Source organism: Phaethon aethereus (assembly GCF_964289735.1).
Source record: "Phaethon aethereus genome assembly, chromosome: 1".
Lineage (NCBI taxonomy): Eukaryota > Metazoa > Chordata > Aves > Phaethontiformes > Phaethontidae > Phaethon > Phaethon aethereus.
Window position 1 is genome coordinate 211135088 of NC_138575.1, and position 22869 is coordinate 211157956.

The window sequence follows — 22869 nt, forward strand, 5'->3', positions numbered from 1 at the left end:
GCCAAAACTGCCAATATTTGGGAAGAACTCCAGACCTGGATTTCAATTTCATGACTAACATCTGTCTTTCCAATAGAGTGGATTAAATCAATGCAACCAATGTGATTCATTTTAAATTACTCAAAGTTCAATTCATTTTATATGAGCCCATGCCCCATATGTTGTGCTGCCAAAATAGGTCACTGGGCCAAGGGCTCAAAAATAATTTTAATAAAGGTTTAAAGAAATGAAAAAGGGAAATTACATAAATTTACATTACCATGAGACCTTCTTTAATGCTTTGAAGAATAAAACTGCTGTGAAGCAATGGGGTCAGGAAGAATTTTGCCACTGGGGATCTCATTTTCAGCAGGGACACCCAGACACGATGTTGGCCTGACGCAGCAAAGGGGATTTGGCAAAGCACAAGAGCAGCTCAGACAGGGGTGGAGGGGAAGCACTTCGTAGGCTGCTTTTGCAGATGAAGTGCAACTGTGCTTTCAGGCAGCCCCAGCACCACGGGCAGGCTGCAAAACCTATGTGAGATCAAATATTCGGGCAGTATGTCTTCACTGACTTCTCCTCCCCCTGTCCCTTCACGCAACTCTCATTGCTGAAGCTTCAAGAGATGCAGAAGTCAGGGAAGCTGGAGATTTTATTGCACCCTGAAGAAAAGGTAGACTCTGGAGTCCATGCAGATTGCACCCCGCTCTTGCCAAGGCCTGACCTAAACACTAGGAAGTCCCCCCTGAGGTGTGCAAGTAGGAAACCCTGATGTCACCTGGCCACACATGACAGAATCACACTTGTCTGAAAGACCGGGTGGGAGCAGGGCCCCTACAGCTGAGCCCCGAGTGAGCCCAGCTCCGCTCCTGCTCGCCCCCGCCTGGGGATGTGCTTCGGCCTCCCAGACGCCCACGGGGCTCACTTGTCATCCTCGCAGACAAGCAGTTCGCAGGGAAGCCTGTGCCAGTCCATACAGCGCAGCGGGAGACGCCCGCCCACCCCGAGAAGCCTGTGCTGACCCACAGACTGAGGTCTCTCTGTTATCCACACCCTGCCAAAGAAAACTGGAGGAAAGGGAAACACGGGGAAGAGGGGGATGGAGGATCTGCAAAAGGGCTACCCTACTGTGTAACTCCCTCCCCGGTCAGAGGGGCGGCTCTCCTGGGGGCATGCGGCTTCTGGAAGCATCCACCCCTAAACGAGGACGAATTTTCGGGATTGGGGCACTCGCATGGTTTCTAATCGTGATTCCACCTAACTCACGCTGTCCCGTGCTTTCTGAAAGAAGGGCAAGCATTTCTGCGGACCTCCTGTGGAAGACGATGGAAGGCAGAGAGGAGCCCCGGCTGCTAGTGCTGGGCACAGCGGAGCGAGAACCGGGCTCATTTTCCAGCGCGGCCATCAGAGGTGACCCCTGAGGACACCGAGATGCTGCTGCCCAGCTCCACCACCTCACCCGCGGCATCACCCGAGTCCTCGGGGAAAAAAAAAAAAACAAAGCAGCAGCACACTCGGCCGAACGCCCCGGCCCCCGGGCTCGGCTCCTCCGCCCGGCCGGGGCCCGGTGGGGCGCGGCTCGCTCCCCCACGGGAACGCGGCAGCGGGCAGGGCTGCGCGGCCGCTCCGGGCTGGGGCGAGGGCCGGCGGCCGCGCAGCGCTTCCCCTTCCTCAGCCGGCTGCACCGGTCCGTACCGGAGGATCGCGGGGTGCAGGAAAGAGAGCCCCGGGGCCGGTGCGGCGGGCGCCGGGCGGTGAGCTGCGGCCAGCCCCGGCGCCGCGGCAGGAGGGGGAGGAAGAGGAGTGAGAGGAGCGAGGAAGAGGCCTGGAGCGGGCAGCCCCTGGGGTCGGGCAGCGCTGGCCGGCCCAGCAGCTTAAATGCAACCCCTGGGGCATCGGCTTCTCTCTGATGAGACCGCTCCAGGGCTGCCGGGGACGGGGCGTCGTCGTGGGGACCGTCACCCTCTGCCTGGCCGCCGGGTGGGCTCTGCAGAGTAAGTGTCCCTTTCGTCCCCCCGCTTCCTCCCCCGGCCCTTCCCTTTTCCTCCTTCTCCTCCTCCTCCCCGCGCTACCCCGGCTCAGCCCCAGCTCCCGGCCGTCCCTCCACGGGCTCCGGCCGCGGCCGCCGGGCTGCCGGCAAGCGGCGAGAGCTCTCCCCGGCCCGGCCTTAAGCAGGAGCCTCCGCGGAGCGGCAGGGGCGGGGATGGGGACGGGCAACCGGGGGCCCGGGCGTGCTCTGCGAAGGCTCGTCCCCGCTCCCGCTGCTCGGAGGAGGGGGTGGGGGGGGGCTGAGCGGCGCCAGCCCGGGCAGCGGCGGCCGCGGGGGGACGAACCTCACGGCCAGCGGGGGCGGCCCCGAGCAGCCGCCGTCCCCCCTCTGCATTCCCGACCACAGAGGGGGAGCGGGGAGGAGGAAGCGGACCCCGGTTACCCGGCCCGAGAGGGCTCGGGTCACGCTGGGAGACGCGGTCGTGGGAGGGAAGGTGGATTTCGAGCCAGCACCCCACGGGGGCCGAGTGGGGAGGGGGCAGCAGGCAGGGAGCCGGCCAGTCCTCTCCAAGCGAGGGCTAGAAGAGGCTGCAGCCACCCGCCACGCCTGGGAATTGGAGTGGGCAGTGCCACCAGTGGGTTTGGTTTGGCAACGTCACGCCGTCTCCTTCATCCTGAAGGTGACGCAGAAGCAGGACAACGAAGGGTGGAGGAACTGTCGAACTGCCTCGAGTCTGAGCGCTCCATTTAGCGCTGTCCCTCCCATGCCAGGGCTCCTGCGTGGAGGCTCTGGCTGCCAGCCCTTGCCCACCCGCTCCCCAGCTCGCTGCAGGCCCGGCTGCGGGGCCGCGGCCGGGGCTGGGACGCGGAGCCGCACTTCCAGCTCAGACTCTCGGCCAGGCCAGCACTTCGGGGTGCAGCGGCGTGCCAGGGACGGCAAACTCACCGCACGTATGGTGGCACCGGTACCCTCTTCTCCTCGGTGCATGTTTTACGGGGGGTGAAGTGTCTGGTTCTGCAGCCAGCCGGGCGCAGAGGCCCAGCGCAGGGCGCTGCAGGTGGGTGTGATGTTTGCTCTCTAGGCTGATGCGGTTCTCTTTGGATTAGACCAGTTCAGGTGATCGAGGCAGATTGCGTATTAAAAATATTTTTGTATGGTTAGGTATTGCCTTGCCTTTTTTGGCTTTGTGTGCTGGATAGGGACAGAACACGTTTGCAAATAATTTAATGGAAGGGGGGGTTGTTTTTTTTTACATTTACCTTGCAGTCATATATTCAAAACAAAGGCATGCCTTTATCAAAACACAAAAGGGTCACTGTGGTGAGAGACTCAGCTCCTGTCTAGTCAGAAACCATGCAAAAGGCCTTTAAATAAACACATGGAGCAGAAAACAATTAGAACAATTTGCAGCGATACCAGAGGTTCCCGTCTGTTCTGTTTCTCTAGCTGGCACAAACCCCTCTTTCACAGCTCTGGTGAGTCTCTCCTGCACACAGGGTGAATGGGAGACCACGGCTTAGCCGAGGATGTGCTGGGCTACCTGAAGAGCATGGCATCCCTGCAAGGGGACTGGGCAGCAGGAGCATGACAAGATGCCCACAAAGGGGGAATGCCATGAGTGTTGGACAGCCTAGAGCCTATCTGGTTAAAAAAATACACAGTGGCTGGGCTTTCTTCTCTGCTGGTCTCACAGGTGAGGACCTGGGAATCAAAGTGTCTTCTCGAGCTTCCCTGCCCTACCTTGACCAGCAAATTTTCTGAATTCTGCTAGAGATCGCAAAAAGAACAAAGTCAGCTTGTAATTAATTTACCCATCTCTCCCCATTTGTGGTTGCTCTGGGGTTTTGGCCATGGGAAGTTTTTATTTTTTGATAAGATTTTTAAAAAGAATTTCTTTCCCTTGGAGATTTTTTTTTCTTTGCCTTTTTTAACCATTCTTTTCTCTGAAGACTCTGCAGAACCTCCAGGAGCAGCCCCAGGGGTCCTGCTTTGTGCTCCTTCATGTAGTGGAGGGTCTTGTCCCCTCTCCCCACTGGAGCGGGGAGACATTTGCAGCTCAGCATTATTTTTTCAGTTCTGCTCTTGCAGTCAGGCTGTTCCCATGGTATGGGAGGAGAGCGGGTGAGCTGCTCCAAGCCAAACCAGGAAAAGGCATTCAGCAGTGAGGCTTACTCTGCGCTTTATCTGCCTTTTGTCTGTTTGATTTTTGCAGGCAGATAACAGGATTTCAGTCTCTAGCCAAGTGTCTCAAACACGCCACTAATTATTTATAAAAAAAAAAAAGTATGCCAATTGAAACTCAGATGTTTGGTGTTCATCCAAATCTTCATGCAGAAATACCCACACGCAAGCAGAAATTATTGCAGTTACACATTAAACTAAACAGTCAGATGAGTTTCACAGTGCTATGAACCGCTCCATAATCACATCAGTAGGAACTAGGTGAAAATTAAATATTCTTTCACGTGCATTTTTGGCTGGAAATCATCAGGAACATGAAGTCCCTGACTTCACATAAAACTGTGTACCTTTGATTACATGCGATTTATCTGGCATACAACTGGCTGCCTTTACAAAGCTGTTGTCTCAAACGTTGATTACACATCCTGAAAACGTGATGAAGTCCTTGCCAAGTCTTCACATACTTCAGTCTGCTACAGTTCTCACTTTTGGGGGATGGTAATTAATTAATATGTTGCCTTGCCCATGGCGATTAAACTTTCCATTTAAATGGATTTTAAAGGAAAGACAGTTGCTGATGAATACAAAAGCATTGCTCAGTTTTCAGAAAATGTTACGCTCCCTTACTCAAAAAGACTCTTCCGAACTCTCTCCCCTTGGGTATCAAAACACTGAAACACATGCAATTACTTGTCCTGTACAGTAGAAACATTTCTCCTGACTATCACCCATTAAAAATGTGTATTTAGTCTTTAAGTACATATGTTGTTTTTATGGTCAGCAGAAAGACTACAAAGCATAATCCATCCTCTCTTAAAACAGACCACAGAGATAGGTAGAATGAATCACACCCCTGAGGTCCCATCCTGGCCTGGACGGCTGATGAGCATCACCTCCACACTTATCACCCTCCTTTGTCTTTCAGCTCCCGGAGGAGTATCATTAGTTGTCCCACAACCCAACATCAATGCAACAGTGGCACAAAACATCCTCCTCTCAGTTGAATACTCTTGCAGAGGCGTCGCTACCATTGAGTGGAAGCATGTGTCAAGCTGGGGCACCACCAAAATTGTTGAGTGGAAAAGCGGGAATTATGTCAACATATCCACGGTCTACAAGGACAGAGTGACTACTTTTGAAAATGGCTCTATACAGCTTCTGAACGTGGGCATGAGAGATGCCGGCTACTATTTTATCACTGTAACGGAGGAGTATGGAACCAACATCTATGGCACCATCATAGTCAATGTTTATGGTACAAACTAGATGGGAGTTCTTGGCTTTATCCTGTGTTTGAACATTAATCTGCTCATAATCAATTTTATATTTTTTTTTCTGTCCTCCCTGCAGAGATCATCTATGAAGATTTACATTTTGTAGCAGTTCTCCTTGCATTTCTCGCTGCAGTATCTGCTATTTTGATCTGCTTCATGTGGCTGTGTAATAAATCTCTGCATCTATTTCAGAAGAAGATGACACACAAACTAACAGGTATCTTTCTAAGAATGCAGTCAAGGTATAGGGTTTTCAAGGCTGAATTCTGAGCCTAAAATTCAGTTGTGATTCAAGCCACAAAGGTGCTAAGCAGGGACACTGAGAAACATGACTGGAAGGGCTCAGTTCAGTTATCCTGTTCACCTGTCTGCTAGCTGAGGCATCTGAATAATAAGTATTTAGCTGCAGAACAATCCACAGGACATCTAGCTGATACATCAGAAACCACAAAACACTTCCCAACATTGTTAACTGTGAAACTTAGGGAAAAAAGGCCAGAGCTGCAGTGACCTCCCATTAGAGAGCAGCAGACAAAGTCAAGAGCATCAACAATGCTCGCACGGTCTGCACCTTACGGAAAAATACTCAAACGGCCCTTGGGAGTGGCCCCCTTCACTTCATGGAGGATTGCAGCCCTCCCTCTCCTCTCAAGCCCCGCTTTCTTCTGTCCTCACATTTGATCCAGTTGCGGACTCCAATGAACACTAATATTAAAACCAGACTCCTAACACGCGCCAAAGACACCAGTCATGAAAAGCAGATCAAGGGAACACAAGGACTGCACTGAAGGGAACATTCACATATTAGAGAAGAACTTTCCAAGCTACAGCCAGGGATACTCAGCCTAGGCAGCAAGTCAAGATGCCATGCTACCGGCCTGGGCCCAATCTCTGGGCACATCCTTGGAACACGAGGTTTCTTTTACCACTTCAAAACCATTTTCAGGCATTTACATCCCTTCTTTGTTAAGTACAGATCCACCAGTGGTTTCTTGCCCTGTAGGTAAAAGGTCTGTATTTCTTCTCTAATAATCGCTGCTTAAGCTGTTACGTTACAACAAGCAGCCTAAGTATTAGTATTTTACTAGAGCAACACAGATACTCAAGAATCCTAAGCCTCATGGCCCAGACTTTGTCAACTAATATAAGAAGAGATGAATTTGGCTTGAGCTGTCTCTTCCTTTCTGCTGCTCACCTACAGCTCTACAGGCTGCTGCTGTTTTCACAGTGCACTCACCGCTCACAAGCTTCTGTAGCTTCTGAAAATTTTCCTATCATGTCAGAATACATAGGCTTTTGTTTGGATGAAGCCTCCTTCCTCCATTTAAAACCAATCTTCCTACAGAGCTGAGTCTTGTAGATTATTTGAATAAGCTGCAGTTATTTGTCAGAGTTCAGGAAAACCAGAGTTGTGGAGACTTGCCCTGTCATGTCCCAGAACATGATCCGAAGCAGGGACCTAACTTCTGCCCCAGTTCCACCTTAGAAGAGACCTCCTTTCAGAAGCTATGAAGAGAGGTATAAGGTCGAGCCCTATGGACATCAGTTTTCATAGTGACTTTGGTCATGTATTGGAAGAAAGCAGTGACACTTTAAAGACTGTGAGGGACTCTGCAGTTAAATATTTTGAAAAGATGTACTTAAAACTTAATTGTAGATGAGTAAGCTTGAGCTAATATTAAAAAGTTCAAAATGTCTTGGCTATTAACACAGCATTGTTAATTCTGGAATGCTGGCCTTCCAATCCATTTGCCAATCAATAATAATATCCTTTTATTTGCAGCAAGTACAACTGAAGAGATTGAATTGGACACCATTGAGTGTTAGCCAAGGACTGTCTCATAACAAAAATAACAATTCTACCTCAGGAGAAAGTATTGGCACAGAAAGCAAGAAGAAACCTAAAAGGTAAAATGTTTGTGACTACTGTAGAAACATCCCGACTTGCAAGCTAATTATACATTAAATCAGCAGTGTCTCATGGAGCTGTTTTGACCTGTTAAGTTTTTGGCTCTGCTAGTCAAGGTCAAAGTAAAAAAAGAATATGCTTTCATGCTGAGCACGAACACATTTTTGTGGCTAATTAATAAAATCTACAGTCTCTACCACTCTTAGAAACAAACAACCAACCAACCAAGCCTCTAATATCAACCCATAAAGGAAATGATCATGGTCTTGAAGGACATCTGTATTTTGGCTACAGCAAGTCTCCTATTACAGCCAGAGCAGTCATTAGCATCCTTCAACATAATAAATTTAGTGTCTAATTACAGTATTACATTAAAAAATTAATTGCAAGGATTGAATCCTGTTTATTGTGCCTATGCTGCTACTTTTGGGTGTAAGGAATATCCTGAAGCTCTGAAGACAAGCTGTAATTCTTCATGAGACAAAACTGACTTTGAAACAACGCCGAGCTGGTCAAAGTTCCCCCACTTACGTTTCCAGTTGTTTACGCTGCCACGGGATATTAACACACATTTTATGGCATTACTAGAGAAGACTGTTAAACAAGGAACCGTGCACAGGCACTGAAGAGGACGCTGTCTATAATGATTAGAGGGGTCAGATAAAATACTGACAAATTACACCAATGGCAAATACTAAACAGTTTCATTGTGAAAGATGTCAAGTCCTTTGCAAACTTAGCCCGCTAACAAATGTCTATCTGCGAAGAAAACTTAAAACAGCATTACTTTGAAATTTAGTATTTACAGATACAGTTCTGAAATTGCTCTTGTTGATAAGCCACCTTTGCTCTCCTATGTTCTACGAAAACATGAAGTGATCTAACTAATGTTTTCTTGAATCTGCATATTGCACTTACATTTTCCACCCGAGTATCTGCTGGGTGGAATAACATTTGCTTCTGTGAGTGAGAAAGCACTAAACTGACCAAGCTTCAAATTAGCCTGCTTTGCTTTTGTAATGAGAAGAATCTTGCAGTGTGAAATAAACTTTGAAAATGTAAGAGACCATGGACTAGTCTGTGTCTGCAGATTGCCACGTGGCTTTTTGAGCTGAACTGCTGCAACTGCCTCTCTCACGCTTCAGCTCCCTTGTTTGCAAAAACCTTTTACAGGACAGGCTGACAGAGCTTCCCCTCTGGTCAGGGGATGCTCGGGCGCAGAGATACTATGGGTTAGATTTGGAAAAACAGAGAATTTCTCACCAAGTGCATAATGATGTAAGTAGGTGCCAAACAGGTGTTTTCCAAAGCACCCTGTACACAACACCTTTAAAAAGTCATCCCCAGATTGAACTGGCCACTTGCAGCACAAAGGGCCTCTCACCCACTCATAAGTTTGGGCATCAGATTCATCTGGTTGCTCCCTCCTCCATCTAGAACAACAGGTCAAAAAAGATGAGAAATTTTAAAAAAAGAAATAATCCCAGCTACAGCACAGCTTGGCAAAGTAACAGTTTGTTCTAATTCTTCACTTTAAGTATATATTACCAGTTTTCTGTATCTTTGAGTGAACCAAGCTTTGACAAGACAGAAGAAGTTGTAAGTGCACCTGTTCCAATCACCAAGCTTGAAGTACTTTGTGAAGTACCCATATAGCATATGGAAAACATTATTGATTTTTTTTTTCTGTTTACCTATTCCAGATATCTATTATTTAACCCCTAAATCTTAAAACTTTATGAAGTTACTCATTAGGCTGAGCTGAGTATATAGCAGGTGCTTTGCCAAACTGATTTAGAAAGCATAAAAAGTGCATCTGACACGTAACACCATTATTATCTGCTAACATTGACTTGAATACTGTAATTGCCAAAGGAAAAGTCAGGAAATGTATATAGACATGAATGACCATTTGAATGCATTGCTGTAATTGTAGGCATCACTTAGACTTTCAAACTACAATATTTGAAAGCTGGGATGAAAGTAGGAAATAACCACTTAAAATTCCTCAATTTAAGATGCATTATAACAACAGTAAGAAGTTTCCAACTAGCACAGTTGTTCTACCTCTCTCAGCTTGGCTAAAGATCCAGCAACTTCAGACACCCATACTTGGCTATTGATGCTGATGCCAACCTCGCTTTTAGGTAGTAATATCCTAAATGAACAACAGGGATTGAAATAATATTCAGTGAGGACATACAGTACAGTTAGCCCAGGTACTGCTTTCCTTACAGACAATTCCTCACCCACAAATTTTACCCAGAATTTAACATACTCTACATAGGTAGGGTCACGTATAAAATATTCACAGTTTCTGAAACTGATGTTTGTCAATATGCATTGTAATATATGTATATTGTCAATATGCATTATAATATCAATAATATTTGATATATAGAACACGAGGCTAGGCTGTCTGTAGCAGTATCTTGCTACACTGGAAGTGCCTGAAGTACCTAAAGACTTGTGGCAAGCTGTTAAAGTGGAAGTTTAGAAACTAATAGCTGTTCTTACTCCAGTTGTAAACTCCATGCAGAACAGCAGCAAATTTAATATTTAGAGCATTCCAAGTGATCAAAGGGATTAAGGCATTTTGCCTTTAATTAAAGAGATGTCCAAGTTGACAAGATTGCTTTGGCAATCAACTGTAAAAGTCTTAATCATCTACTAGTATCTCCATTTCACGTTCAAAGATGCGCTACCAAGAATTTCAAGACTGTCCCTCTGTTAGAAGCAGCCTCATCAGTCTGTTTTCCATTAAAATGAGGAATCCCTGTGTATTCAACACTAAAAAGCCAGACTCTCCAGGTCCCTAATAATTTTTTTTTTTTTTTCCCCTCCCTTCAGCTATGCCTGGAAGTCTTGACATATGTCTTCACTGCTAATGTGCAGTGCTTTCACTTCTGCAACACAAGAGAAGTCCTTTTGCATCCGTTGTTTCTTTTCAGAAGGGGACAAATCCTGCAACTATGAGATCCCAATAGTGATCCTATTACTTGGTAATGGAAAGCTTATTTGATGAAAAGGCTGTCACTACATGCAGACCTGGCAATTTAGGTTAAGAACAGTGAATTGCAAAGACATGTTTAAGTTTCATACGCTCAACTTCTAATTATTAGTAAGAGATTTGTTGTGTTGCCAAAACAGCCTCATATAATCAGATGCAGAACAGATGCAGCAGGGTGATGGCTGAACTATTCACCAAGGAACAGAACCGCTCTGTGCCTGTAATCGTACAGGGTCTGCTAGCCAAGCAATAGGGGACCTGGCAGCACAGGTATTGCACAAGATTCACCAATCTTTCAAGAAGATCAAGAGACTATTTAAAACTAGTATTTTTTCATTTTCATAAGTTGTCTTGGGTAACTCATCAGCACCTGAAAGGAAAACCCTTTCTCTCTCATAGTTCAGTTGCACAGAAGCAAATACTTCAAGGAACTGAAATAATAAGATGTTCTACACTGGCAAACACCAACCTAAGTATAACAGCTGCTTTGGATACACAGAGCAGCCGCTTGCCACCAAGCAGTTGCTTAATATATATTTCCTACAACTATTCTTTATTGCTCAAGAACACAGCAAAATAACAAGTCACCATACAAGTATGGTGTTCAATTCAAACATGTTCTATGTGCAAGAAGTTCTCATATATATGTATATACACACACCCCCCCTCATAATACACAATATGGACATAAGTCTGAACCAATTCATACAGGCAGGCTTCAAAGAGACCTTTAGCAATTGATTATCAAACAAAAGAAAAGCTTTGTGCAAGAAGGCTACAATTACAACTAAAAAAAGGCAAAAACATGACTTTTTTATTTTAAAAGAACTCAAAAGAGTTATCTTCAGGAGGATATTATTGTTTCCCTCGATGATAATCAGTGCCAGCACAGAAAAAAAACAATGAAAGAACAGCACAAATGTGGAGTCCAGGGTCTACTGCATGAGAATTACCTGCTTATATCCAGGCATGAACTTACACAACTCCCCCACAAACTCAAATTGTCAGAATTTTGCAAGCACAGTAAGACTCTTTCCTCTACGTGCTTGCAAAAAACAAGGACAGAAAAACACAAGCAAAGTAACTGACACACATAGTTCTCCTCCTATAGACATCAGAGGAGAAAGATATTTGCTACAAGATGTAGCTTCTTAACACTATCAACTTAAACAAATCGTTCAGTAAATGCATCTCTCAAAAAGAAATGGGTTACCCAGAAGCCACATCAATGTACAGTTAACACAAACAAACACCAACTGAAGAATGCCACAGTGAAGACTGTTCCCTGAATCTTAAGTTTTGTTTAGCCTTAATTTTTGACAAGGGAGCTCTGCTTCTCCTCTGTTGTCCCACTTCTAATCAAACAAGTCCATTCGCTTCCACAAGGATAGCCATTCCCTGTAGTATAAGCCACTAAAAGGCTTATTGATAGCACAATTCAATTCTAGTAATGTTCATCTCTCAGAAATACTTGCAAAGTTCTATTGAGAAAAAGTAGGGGCACAAGGGGAAAAGGAATGACTCCAAGCAAACACCTTTCATGTGGGAAAGGACTACTGAATTTCAGTTTGTAAAAGAAAAACACATTAACTACTAAGCTATGTTACTTTAGATAAGAGCAATCTGCAAAGATACTGCTGAAAGGAACGTTTTCAAAAAATTGTATTTTATATGTCATTGAAAAAAGTTTTATTACAAACACTACAACAGACATACATACAGACTACATCTGTACAGGAAATAAATTTGGTTCTGCTTTCTTGGATTACCCTATAGGTTCCATTTCCCTTTGCTGCACAGGCAGTGATCGTTCGCAGCACAGTGATGATTCAAAGCCCCCACAGAGAGGCTGACAGATTATTAGCATGGAGTTAAGGCAGCCATGAGGAGTTCCATTTTATACACAAAGTTACGCCCTTCCATTTTATTCCACTGAACTTCCTTGAATGGCCCTCGAAGATGATTCCACTTGCTGTCTTGCAGTACGTCACCTTTGGGGAGATCCTTGCACTGACTCCGTGGAAACTGAACCATAACTTTGCTGCCACTTTCTGGACCATTACGTACTGCGATGAACAGAGATTTTTATAAGCATTTTTACTCTGTGGAATTCCTCATGTATGCTATACATTACTCTTACCCAATTCCAAACATGCTGAAAGCAAACAAGGGAAATTACCTTTTTTCTTTTTTTTTTTTTTCTTTTTTTTTTTTTTTTTTAGTTTTTCTCTTTGAATTTTCTTTCTTGTCTCCCACTTCTCTATGATTTTGTTGCTTTAGTGCTGCATGTTCTTGGTTAGAGCAAACCAGAGAAACACTTGACAAAAAAACCCACATGTACACTTTAAAAATGCGTTTCTTTTTCCCCTAATGATGCCAGGAAGAGCAAAGGTGTTTTGCCTATTCTTACCTTGGATGTATTCCCCACCATTCTGTTGAAAAACTTGATCAAAAAGATATTGTTTCTAGTGGATTTACCTCATCTAGTGGATTGACATTATTCTATAGAAGTTGAAAGACTTCCTCAGAAAGAGCTTTACAAAGCCTGTAGAATTCGCTTAAGAATGTTAAGATTTCTCCATACATTTGCAATAGAAAACACTACCTGAAATGGCATAGTCTCCATTTGGTGATGCGACAGTTATCGCCGATGCATTGCCAATACTCTCCACTGGCCCCAGACCAACATGATTACTGAAACTCAGTACATGCCATCCCATAACTTTCGCAAGCTGCTGAACTGCATGTACTTGGTGCTGTGACATCTGAAAGATAACAAGAGGTTTGTCTTCTGTTCCATATCTGCACCAAGCATTACCAAGCGTTTTTAATTCTGCTGTACACTAGTTAGTTATAAAAGTGACTTCATCTTACAAGTTCTCTAATTTAGGAAGAACTTTTTTTTAATAAATATATATGCTACGTAAGTGCTAATAGAGCTTTGTGTTACTTGAATTTAGACTAGTTCCTTTGCAGACAGAGAATACCACTATATTACGCAGATTATGCGGTTAGATAAATTTTTCATAGGTATATGGCATTTTATTTAAGTACTGCTTTCAATCTACAAAACCCTTTATTTAGGCCTCAAGAACTAAATAAAGTAATAGGAACAGAATTTTGATATAATCCTTTCTTTGAATGGAAATTAATGTGTAGACGTGGCACTTCAGGACATGGTTTAGTGGGCATGGTGGTGTTGGGTTGATGGCTGGACTTGATAATCTCAAAGGTCTTTTCCAACCTTAATGATTCTGTGATTCTATGAAATTAGACCTCTGCTATAAAATACATAAAATCCATGACAGTATTATCATAGCAAACTCAGGAAAAAAAAAAGTTGAGTTTCTCAGATGCACACCTATCTCTGTTAATGCTCAAGTATAAGCACTGAGCTTTAACAGCTTAAAGTTTAAATGCTAATGTTTCTCTGTATCAAGACTTAGCACTTGTAGCAAGGAAGTATCTATCACTGCTCAGCAGTTCTTTGTGAACAAGTCTGAAAACACTTGACTAGAAAGAGATACCCTCAGCAAAATCTGTTTCAACTTGTTTTCTGTGTCATGGAGTTGCATATAACTGCAATGGGCCAACCACTGTTATTAAAGACCTGTATTTTGACTATTTATAATGCATAGTAGGGAGACTGTCACCTTCTGAATAAAACCATCAGCTTGCTCTAAGCCATTAAGAAAACACGGTTCATTCAAATATCAGCTGATTTAGTAATGGCTGATGCAAAGTGAACATTAACAAGACAATGTTGAAATGACAGTAATTGTGGGCTCATTAAGATCTCTACTCTAGATAGGACTTGGTTACAGTAAGTTTTATATATTAAATACCTTCTTGTCTGCTATGACTCTCACTGACTTGTTCTGAAGTAAGCAAAAATCTTAGTGCTCCCATAATGGGTAGCACAAAGAAATGTATTTTAAATGGAAAGGGAAAAAACTATTACTTACTGACCTTAGTAAAAACTGGCATTATATATTAGTAACAGTTACTAAAGTCACTATACAAACATAGTGAAAAATTCAGTCATCCATCTTCCTATTTTCACTACATTTACGTTTTCTAACATTTTCTACATAGATAAAGGTGAGATTCTAACTTCTTCTGTTTCCCAACACTGCAAGGAAGGGAAGAATAATGTATCTGAGTCTACCTGAGATAAAAGGAAATCCTGCAGTTCTTGCTCTTGATGGGACAATGTAATAACTCTTCCATCTCTGTGCACAACTCTGATCTGTTCAACTCCGATGTTCAGCTGTAGTTGAATGGATCTTTGAAGACAAGACACATATTTATTCAAAACCTTACAACACTTAAGAAAACAGGAAGCTAAGAACACAGAATCCCTCCCGCTCATTGACAAGAACTCTAAGAACATCTAAGAGGATGGTGCAAAGACCATGGAATACGACAGCAACTCCAAACATTTCAGTTTCATCACTGACCACAACAGCGCCCTCTGTACTGCAGGAGATCTGTTCTGTGGCATGTTCCCAGACCTGGTCCACTGCTTGTTCAAGTCAAGGAACTTCCTTGAGGTGCCTCACAGCTCCCTGCCTGCCACTCTGTCTAAGTTTCATTCCAGAGGTGCAGGGGAAAATGGTGTGTGCTCAGGGCCTGTTCTATCCTACAGCCAAGACTTGGGAAGCATATGTACTCTGGAACTGAGACTGCAAATTGCACCAATGACCGCCGTCTGCTCCACACTGTGGACACAGCCAGAGAGGACTGCGCAAAATGGAAAAAAACAACAGTCATCCACTGTCAATGCATTAGTTAATTCACTGCTGGTCAGAATGCAGACATGAGTTTCTGGAACATGAGATCTCTTATTTCGGTGACAATTGTGCATAACTAGTAGCATGAATTACAGGAGTTCCACATTTTGGTACCTATGCAACCAAGCTAGGACTGAGCACTGACTAGCTCTCCATGACCAGACTGGAAGTTTAGAATCCAGCACAAAGACACTAGATTATATGAGACTCTAAAACACTGAAGCACAGAAGTGGACCTAAAAAGATGTGAAGTTATTATGGTAATTGCCTGTTCTTTCTTCCTGGATAGCGCGCTCTATCCAAAGTAAATCCCCCCTTAAAGGGCCACTCTCACCTTGAATTCCTTATTTGAAAGGAAACTGTGCTAGTTACTGACTTACTAAGCTTCATTAAAGTTTAAGGTGGGTGAATTTTTCTTAGGGTGGCTGTTCCTCCCACAACTCAGAAAAACAAACACTCACACACAAATAACGGGCTCCTACTTGTCTGTTTGAATACACTCTGCCACTGACTGCATGCTTCTATGACTAGAAAGACACATGCATTTTCACACTTACTTGCATATCTGTTCGTATCCTTGAGAAGTTATTAGAACTTTAACGCTGGATTCATAAACATCATTTATATTGGACCAGTGGGCCTGAATCTGAGGATCCTCAATACGACTAGCCAGACTATCAATGGTTCGAGCAGTTCTACAAGATAAAGACATATTCCATGCACAATAATCTAAACAGTTTGTGCCGTTATCTTGTTTAAAGGAAATGAGTAGGTTATTAGTTTGGGAGGGTTTTTTGTGGTACACCAGAAAAAAAAAAAAGGCAAATTTAACAGAATCATGTGGATCAAAGTTCTACTTCAGCACTGTTCTGGTGCTAATGAAGCACACTTATTTACTCTGTACATTTCACAAACATTCTGCAGCAGTACTAAAGTGGTGTTACACAGTGTCAGCTACTGCACAGCAAAGAATACTTAAAAAGATTTATACAGTTTAAGAGAAGTAGGGACAATTATTAGCAGCCTACGTCACAACTGTCAGAGATCTCGAAGAAATCCGATTTTTCTTTTTTTTTTTTTTTAGTAGCTGAGTGTTGTTTGCTTATATTTCATGATGAAATGTTATGTTTCACGTTATTGGTTCTTAGTACTTAAAAATAAAGACATTTTAACAGTGACGAAAGTAGCAGCTAGTTTTAAGAACACTGAAAAACGACCAATTGTATTCTACATAATGGTACATTTTATTGTAACTTTAACAAGAATAGCTTGTGACCTACCTGCGTCTCAAAAAGATATGTTTTGCCTGCTTTATTATCTTTTCCAGAAGTCCTTCATTTGATTGTAAAGAACTGATATCATTTTTATCAAAAGCCTGGGGTCCTGCAAGTCTCATTCTCTTATGGCCAAAAGGCGCACTAGCTGGATGTGGCATCACTGTTGAGCTCAGGGTTTGCTTGTGACACTGCAACAAACAACAGATGTTATAAAAGGAAGTGACCAAATACTGTATCTGCAAGAAATAATATGTATACTACAACATGCCGCTTCACATCAGGTTTTTCAAGTGTACATACTTTCAAAAAGTGACACTTTTTTACTTTATAAACTTGACAGCACTTTAAAGCCAGCTTTACACTGATACTTTGCCTCCATGTTTATGCAAGTCTTTCAAACCTTATGGAAAGTGATTTTTAAAAAAGGTGCTAGCTAACAAAAATTTGGTAGATGGCAGCAGCTCCTACTAATAAGTCTGCCTTGTATACATCTCTGGAAACAAACAGAATGGTCAAACAAAAATAATAAAAAAAGCATTTTAGAGATTAAAAAAATGGGGCATGAAAAGATTTAGCAACCTGTTCAAAGTCAAGCAAGCAAATTCACAACAGACCTGGGCATGGAGCCAAAGCTTCATGAAACCTAGTTCAGTGCTTAAAACACTGGAGTACTCCACACGACTGCGTGACTTGCAGAGCCATGCTCTAAGGAGATGAACATTCTCTGGAACACGGTTTCACAACTGCTTAGACATCTAAAATTGTGCTCCTTTCCCGAACAGACGCAACCTCAACCTCCTACCCCAGGTTATTCTGCTAAATTATATGAGCATCTAAAACACTGCAGCAGAGAAGTGGACCTCAAAAGAAGCAAAGTTATTACAGTAACTGATTGTTCTTTCTTCATGGGAGAGTATGGTCTGAACAGATGCTTACTTAAAGTACTTGACAAGCACTAATTAGACACCAAAAAAAAGGGAAACTGATGAGCTGTACTGGAAGAACCTTGCATTGCTCTTCTGAAGTGAGCAGCCAGGCCTGAGGTTAAGTAAAGAACTACTAGCTTTCTTTACTTAGTTAAAGATCTCCCTAACCACTCATACCAAAACTGAACGGTAGGTTGCCTTACACAAATGGATAGAAAGTGACTGGCCTCTAGTGGCACTTTGTTGGTACAACAGTGCCGCACACTAGAAGTCTGAACAAAAGCCCAAAAACTCTTCAGTTACTTGACCATTAATGCATTACTTCTCTGATAAGTTGATGCAAATTATGTTCCAGAACATAGAGATGATCCTCTGGATTCTGTTTTTCAGAAGCGGACTTTTGTGATTTTTTGTCATTGGAAGAGTGACACAGAGAAATCGACAGCTGCAAACCTGTACAAAACATATTAAAAAAATAATAAAATGAGGACACTGATAATTTTCAAGCATGCTACTGAGAACTGCTTTTTCTTCACATTTTATAGTCAGTATTTTTACAACCAGTATTCACTGTATCAGAGAAAAATAAAAAAATTATATTGGAGAACACAGCACCAAAGGCAAGACTGGTGCCGTTGCTACTCACTGAAGTGTTGACAGGCCAAGTCATAAATCACAACCATTTGTATGGGTCAACCCCAAACAAAAAGAAGAGTCCCCAGGACCCCATTCCTTCCCCAAAGAAGGAATGATTTAACATCATGTAAGTTTTAAGCAACACAGAAACATGTTCTTCACATGATATAATCAGTTGTGCACTCCTTGTAAGAACAGAGCATTCATCAGCCAACTCTGAGCCATCTTCATGCTGTTTAATTATCCTCATTGAAGAGTATTAGCCACCATTCTTCTGAAGACCCATTAACTCAAGTCTTAAATTTCACATGCATGCAATCCAGGAGCAATGACTTATGCACAGCTCCAAACTGCAATGTGCACGTGGCATTACAGTTGACAGCTTTAAGTGCTACAACCACAGAGAAAAACAATCCAAAATCCACACAACAGGATATGAGTAAATTAGAAACTAAAGTGCATTAGTTGAAATTTTCTATAATTAGCAAGCAAAATTCAAATTCTGTTTTTCAAAACCTTTGAAAGACATGGAGATTATTTTTTTTTCTCTCCAGAATTTCAGTTTATGTTTAAGCAATAATGGTAAGTTAAGAAGTCTTAAAAAGTTTCCTACCTGGGAAAGGCTGCGAGATTATCTGATTTTTCACAACAATGTGAGGAATTTGTGATTTAATTTGAACAGCTTCTCGTGACAGCTGGGCAAAAATTTCTTTACATAGAAGAACATTCTGTGCAGTCTCCAACTTTGTCTGCCAGTGTGGAGAACCTGAAAAATATAAATCAACATTTGCATAAGGAAAAAGTAAAGAGAAGCTAGAAAGGTATCTTCAGATACCAGATACTGTGCAGTAGCTATAAGTAATCATTAAGATAAGGTAGTCAGTATCTTCTATACAAATCGAGTATTTTCAGAATTTTATCTCAGTTAAGCAAGCACTTTAAAACACCATTACTGCATTTTACTTCAATTTTACACATATGTATATCATGAACTGCACCCCTCTTCTGGAACTGCCTATTGCATTCCCAGGCCTTTTGTGAACTCTCCTTATGAAGCCCTGCTTCTGAAGTTGCAATTTACTTTCAATGATACTTCTAGCTTTATTAAATTCACTCTACAACAAACCACCAAATAATGTTACATTCATGGATGTGCTTTCAGAGGATTTATAGGCCCGACATTGTTGGAAGATACTGGTCTGAGTAAGCTCTAAATTGTACCCTGAATACCATATGAAACATTTACTCCATACAATATCCTGTCTATGTTCAAGACTGCACAAGCATCTGTGTCACAGATCATTGTGAAATAAAATCCGGCCAGTTCATTTTAATCCTAGGGAGTTATGGATGAATTTTTAATCACGAAGGTTTACACCTTCAGATACTGTCACATATTAGTGAATCAAGCTACTATCTGCCAGGCGAGCTGTTGGTAATTAATGCAAACGCTGCCAGCACACTTTCAGATTCAGAGAAAACATATGAGCCACAGAAACAAATGATGCATTTGGGCAAAGTTAAGAGGGAATGGACGTTCAGTCCAGCTGAGCCACAATACCTTGGTTTGTTTTTGGTTATGTGCTCAAACTCTTAACGACTAACAAAAGTTGCTCTAGAATACCCAAAATACAATCCCAGTAGTTTTATTTCAGAAATTGAGTAAACACATATGAAAACTGAAGGAGTACACTTTGAAAGCATCATCTTTCCAAGCCCAAGCAGCACCTACAAAGAAAATTTCAGTTTAAATAAGAATATTCTTGTTCACTCTTCTTTCAAGCTCGACTTTTCAAATCAACATCAGATGCAAACACATTTCTTGCGAATGTGCTGAGAAAACAACATACAATTAGCTATACCTGGTTTTGATTTTGGCATGGGTCTTTTAAAAAGATTGACTGTCCCAAGGTCACCAATGTCTGGAGCTTGTTTCTGAATGGAAACCTGGGCAAAAGAGAACATTATTTGTTGTTTGTTCTTTGTTGCAAGCATACAAATAACAAAACAAAACCCATGCTATATTATTAAAGTTTCTCTGGCAAACCTTTATATAGGCTGACCCTTCCAAATCACTTGGAATTAGAACATCCAAAGGACAGTAATCCTCAGGTATCTTTTTATCCAGGTCAATGTCAGTGTTCTTTATCACCTCAAATGTGCCATGATGAAGAAAAAGGGAGCCTAAGAAAGGAAGGACAAAGACACATATACTATAAAACATCCTCTGCAAATAATGAAGCTCATACGTCCATTTTGGAAGAATATGTACTTTTAAGTCTCCAAACCTCCACAATTGTGCTTGACTCAAATTTCTTAACAATTTAAAAAAAAACAGGTAAATTAGAAAGCTTATTTCAGCACATCAGCATCTCAGTCCTCCTGTGTTTGATGTGTAATATTCTACGCTAAATTAGCAAGTAGTACTTAATAGTTATGGGAGAAAAACAACTGTGTTTCAAAATTGTGTCAGCAGAAGCAGGGAAGGAGAAAAAAAAAAAAAAGACGTTTGGCTAAAACAGCACACAAAAAAAATAACGGCCTGAAGTTTTGCAAGCAAGTAACTTAAGGTGCAACACCCCTACGGATTTAAAGGGATGCTGATGATGTTTGGCTTGCAGTCTTAAAACTATGACATTGTTGATCAGTCTGTAAAAACCAGCCACACAGCCAGCCATTCAGGTGGGACTGATAAAGGCAGATGCCCACATCTGTCCTAGTTGCACCCCTTCTGCATCCAGAACACAGTTCACCTAGTTTAGGACAAATCATCTGAAAAGAGACATATCCTGGGTTACGTCTACAGCTTCTTCATGAACACAAGATTAATAACCTGAAATTTGACAATGATGACAACTGGAGCCCCACATAACCAGTTTAGATGCCTGCTTTGTAGCTACATCTTAAGTTTGGTGAGATTCTGTATTCACTCCTTCACTCCATAAATGGCTCTAGAACTCTGGGTTGGTTACCCTCTCCTACTGTAATCCATTAAATAATGCATATTCTCAGTATCATTTCTTACAAGAGTAGGAATAACAGGTATAATAAATCTGTCTTCACTAAGAGAAAAATGCAAGATGCTTCTCAGTCTTTTAAAAATGCTTTACTGACCAAATGTAGATAAAAGGCAAGGATTAACAAGGTCGATCTGTCAAATGATCAGCTACATGGTCAATGCAGAATTGCTTCTGTAAAGGAATCTTCACTATATAATCCTATAGAGTCAGCTTTTAAAATCACTTTCTAGGTTGAGGATGACAGGATATCTTCCCTGATGAAAAGAACTGGTTTCTTCCTTTTATAGTTCTGTCTCATAACTATAACAATATTGCATTATCCGATATTTTTGTTATTAAAAATATTCCACCTGTTCCTTCAGTTACAAAAAAATTATTCAAAAAATATAAACATCCATTCGTGACAAAAACTAAAGACCCTACTGTTTACCTGCACTTCTGTAGCTCAGATCGCCAAGGATTTTGTCTCCAACTTTTCTCAGCTTCCAGTGTTGTCTCAGTCTTAGCAGTTCAGAGTTGAAGTCTCTTTGTCGCTTATTTTCCTGGTTTTCTGCAACCGATTTGGATAATCTTTCTGCACCTTTCAACAGGATTTGAGCTGCTCCAGCTAATGACTTCTTTTTTGAAATCAACTGCAGAAATTGAGGATTCTAGTAGCAAATAAAGAGAAAATCTTCTTGTATCTTAATTCTGAAAAAATTATTATTAGTGGAACTGACAGTGACTGATAACTTAGTTTTGCTGGATGCTCAGTAACTTATTTAGAATAACTGCCATGACAATATTATATAGCCACAAGTAGCATTTTGACTTACAGCTTCGGCTAAGAGGCCTTTGAAATCAGCCTCACTCCCATTCTCAGCTTTCCCCCGACGCATAAAGCACTGCACCAGCACATTGCAAGGCACGTTTTATTAAATCTTGTATATAGCATACATGAAAAACACCAGTGAAATAAAATCTTTGGTATCAAGTCATAAAAACTGCAGAACTAGGTACAATATACCTGTTTTGGGGGAAGGGGATCCTGCACAACTGGATCTAGAGTCATGAACTTTTTATCCTTGACAATACTAAGAACATCATACAACACACACATCTCAGTCAAGGCACTTCTTAAGTTGTTTCTCACTGAATCCCAAGGCCAGAGGGATGGCTGAAACTTTACCAGCCCTAAAAATAAAACAAGAGAAGGGACAACAAAGGATTGTAAAAAGATATGCTGCAAGGCTCATTCTTAAACCACAGAGATCATAACGGGGTGAAATACAACATAACAGCACAATATCTGGATCTATCCTTTTCCACTGAACCCCTGTAATTTGCTGGGACTCGGTCACGAACACCATATACCTGATCCACAGCCAACCGTGGGAATCCACGGGGGAAGGCAAGCCGGGCCCAAGCGCCTGTGGGGCTCCAGGCCGGGCAGCGCCCCAGCTCGTCAGGCCTCCGTCAGCTGCATCCCGGCGAGAGAGCTCAGGCTCCGGGCCCTGCCTCGGGCCGACTGACATGGACCCGCGGGCCCGCTGCCCCTCACCTTCCTCATCCTCCGCCTCGCTCGGCTCGGCCCAGGCGCGGCCCGCCGAACCCGGCTCGTCCTCCTCGGAGCCGGAGCCCTGGCTGAAGTCGATGCGCTGCGCCAGGCGCGCCAGATTCTGGGACATGGAGAGCGGCTGGAGATAGGTCTCGCTGCCATCCAGCCCCACCTCCTGCACCTGCTTCTCGCACGCCGACTCGATGCTGATACGCACCGCCGGCACGCCCGCCATCTTGGCGCGACCTCCGACCGCGGCTGCCGGGCGTGCGCGCGACCCCCGCGCCGACTACGGGTGCCGGACGGAGGCGGGCCCGAGACGGGGCGGGGCCAG

At 42.8% G+C, this 22869-nt stretch overlaps 2 protein-coding genes across 2 annotated transcripts; one reads left to right on the forward strand and one right to left on the reverse strand.

Moving 5' to 3' along the window:
* Positions 1-1127: 1127 nt before the first annotated feature.
* Positions 1128-7254, forward strand: VSTM5 (V-set and transmembrane domain containing 5; the record flags this gene model as incomplete). Its single annotated transcript, XM_082001338.1, has 4 exons — positions 1128-1976; positions 5079-5408; positions 5504-5644; positions 7211-7254. Exons 1-4 carry the CDS (start codon positions 1892-1894, stop codon positions 7252-7254), a joined length of 600 nt encoding a protein of 199 aa, XP_081857464.1. The 5' UTR covers positions 1128-1891.
* A 4885-nt stretch (positions 7255-12139) lies between these two features.
* On the reverse strand, positions 12140-22831 carry MED17 (mediator complex subunit 17). The gene is made up of 12 exons (XM_082014379.1): positions 22539-22831; positions 22005-22171; positions 21429-21648; positions 20026-20162; positions 19841-19925; positions 18592-18744; positions 17665-17795; positions 16420-16604; positions 15697-15834; positions 14515-14632; positions 12952-13111; positions 12140-12412 (listed from the first exon to the last, which is right to left on the reverse strand). Exons 1-12 carry the CDS (start codon positions 22768-22770, stop codon positions 12207-12209), a joined length of 1932 nt encoding a protein of 643 aa, XP_081870505.1. The 5' UTR covers positions 22771-22831; the 3' UTR covers positions 12140-12206.
* Positions 22832-22869: the final 38 nt, after the last annotated feature.

Coding starts and splice junctions, on each gene's coding strand:
- MED17 (XM_082014379.1), bottom strand. CDS start 22,770: ATGGCGGGCGTGCCGGCGGTGCGTATCAGCATCGAGTCGGCGTGCGAG. Junction 20,163..21,428: donor TCTGAGCTACAGAAGTGCAG/GTAAACAGTAGG, acceptor TTCCTTTCTTAG/GCTCCCTTTTTCTTCATCAT. Junction 17,796..18,591: donor AATCTCGCAGCCTTTCCCAG/GTAGGAAACTTT, acceptor TGTTTTGTACAG/GTTTGCAGCTGTCGATTTCT.